Consider the following 2,579-nt stretch of genomic DNA (forward strand, 5'->3'; position numbering starts at 1 on the left):
CCTGATTTGATCACTACACATTGTACACATGTACTGATATTCAATTCCGTCCCGCCAAAATATATATAATCAATTATGTTTCAATAAAAAAGTGTCAAAAAAATCCATAGCTTTGAATTTCTTTTCTAGCTCAAAAACTTTCTAAAGTTAATAAATTTCCTTTTTTCTGATCCAGAGTCTATTTTGTATTTAGCCATCTACCCGTATCTTTTTCACTCCATTCGACAAATATTCACTGAGCACAAACTCCTTGCCAAGAACCGACAAATATTCACTGAGCACAAACTCCTTGCCAAGAACTATGTTAGGCATTGCAGTTGCAAAGATGTAGTTTTGAAATTCAAAAAATTCATGTTGTGCATAAGTAGAAAAATTCAGTGAAAGGAAACCAATTCGGATAAAAATGGGGGAAATCTTTGAGTTTGTTGACATAACCTCAGAAAATGTCCCTGTAAATGAGTTTCCAGGGTGACATTTCCAACATAGGTACACATCTCATCACTACTGACGATATATTCTAACATGTAAGATTTGATTTACTTACAAAAGAACCCTAAATCATTACTGAAGATAACAGAGAAAATGCCAGGTCAGATCCATACAAAGTTAAACTTAACTAGTTGGAAAGTGGAAAATGTGACCCAATATACAACTTTATGAACTGTAGCTAAGGCAGAAGAGACCACACAGGAAAATTCAAGGAAAGAATTGCTTCACAGATGTAGCCAAAATATTGGATGGAGGCGGCCAGGCTTTCTGGTCCTCATATTGTGCATAATGTTATTCACGAGAGTCCTGCAATGACCCTTCATTAAGAGCCTTGCTGAGGAGTCTCCTCAGAGCCCCTTTCATGTCCCTGTTCCTCAGACTGTAGATGAAGGGGTTCAGCATGGGGGTGACCACGTTGTACATTGCCGAGGACATCACACTTGCACTAGAGGACAGTGTGGCTGCAGAACTGAGGTAGACCCCAAGACTTGTGCCATAGAACAAGGAGACCACCAAGAGGTGAGACCCACAGGTGGAGAAGGCTTTGCACTTGCCACTGGCTGATGCAATCCTCAGGATGGAGAGCAAAATCTGAGAGTAAGAGAAGAGGATCCCAGACAGAGGGAAAACACCTACAATGATGGTCAAAAAATACACTACTATGTTATTGATGAGGGTGTCAGAACAGGCGAGCTTCAAGACTTTGGGAAAATCACAAAAAAAGTGGGGGATTTCCATGTTTGTGCAGAAGGACAGCCTCAAAGCAGTCAAGGTCTCAAGTAAGGAGACTAAGACACTCATGATCCAGGACCCCAGAATCAAAAGTGCACAGAGCCGGGGGTTCATGATGACCATGTAGTGCAGAGGGTGACAGATGGCCACAAATCGGTCATATGCCATCACTGTCAGTAAAAAACTGTCCAGGCATCCAAATAGAATGAAAAAAAATATCTGGCTGAGGCAGCCTGCAAAGCTGATAACTTTACTCTGTGTCTGTATATTTGCCAGCATCTTTGGGACAGTGGTGGAGGTGAAACAGATGTCAGCAAAGGACAGGTCAGAGAGGTTGGAGAGGAAGAAATACATAGGCACGTGCAGGTGGGAGTCTGAGATGATGGCCAGGATGATGAGCAGGTTCCCAAGCATAGTGATCAGGTACACAGACAGGAATATCCCAAAGAGGAAAGGTTGCAGTTCTGGTTCCTCTGAAAATCCCAGAAGAAGAAAATCTGACATTTCTGTATAATTTTCTGGTTCCATGCAGTGTAGGTGACTGCAAGAGAAAGGAAAGATAGATAGATAGATAGATAGATAGATAGATAGATAGATAGATAGAACATGATATAAGCATATATTACTTCTAGTTACCTGTGAAAAGTATGACCATTTATATTCTATTGTAAAGACACAGGTTTCCTACATTTTGTACATGAATCTGGTCTCCTTTAGAGGATTCTAGCCCTATGTGTCATTAGGAATTCCTGTCTGATGTTTAGCTTTTCCTCAAAAGGTTATGTATTCAAGTGTTTTAATAAAAAATTCTTTCAGACATTTGAGAAATATAAATTGAATATTGTCCATGTTCCAGGCACTGTCTAAACAGTGAACAAACAGTAGAACAACAAAAGTCCCCACAGCAAAAGTAGTAGAAGAATACAAGCCAATAAAAATCATCATGTGCTGTGTCAGATGGTCATAATGCTGTGAAGTAAAGAAAGACTCTGCCAAAAACCTCCTAGACGTGAAAAATAAATTCAGCCAACTGCAGGATACAAAATCTACATACCCAAATCAGTTGCATTGCTATACACCAACACAAACTATTGTAAAAAAGAAATAAAAAAGCAATCCCATTTGCAATAGCAACAACAATAAAAATACATTTAAATAAATTTACCCCAAGAGGTGAAAGACTATAACACATTGATAAAAAAATTACAAAAGACATGCACAAAAAGGAAAGGCATTCTATGTTCATTGAAAGGAAGAATCAATATGTCAAAATGATCATACTACCCAAAATAATTTGTAGATTCAGTACAATCCCATCAAAGTACGATTGACATACTTCACAGAAATAGAAATAACAA

At 38.7% G+C, this 2,579-nt stretch overlaps 1 protein-coding gene across 1 annotated transcript; it reads right to left on the reverse strand.

Moving 5' to 3' along the window:
• Positions 1-780: 780 nt before the first annotated feature.
• On the reverse strand, positions 781-1,749 carry LOC103608813 (olfactory receptor 7C2-like). Its single transcript, XM_008593203.1, has one exon. The coding sequence runs from the start codon at positions 1,747-1,749 to the stop codon at positions 781-783; it is 969 nt and encodes a 322-aa protein (XP_008591425.1).
• Positions 1,750-2,579: the final 830 nt, after the last annotated feature.

The sequence above is a fragment of the Galeopterus variegatus genome, unplaced genomic scaffold (genome assembly GCF_000696425.1).
Source record: "Galeopterus variegatus unplaced genomic scaffold, G_variegatus-3.0.2 Scaffold8879, whole genome shotgun sequence".
In the NCBI taxonomy this organism is placed as follows: Eukaryota; Metazoa; Chordata; class Mammalia; order Dermoptera; family Cynocephalidae; genus Galeopterus; species Galeopterus variegatus.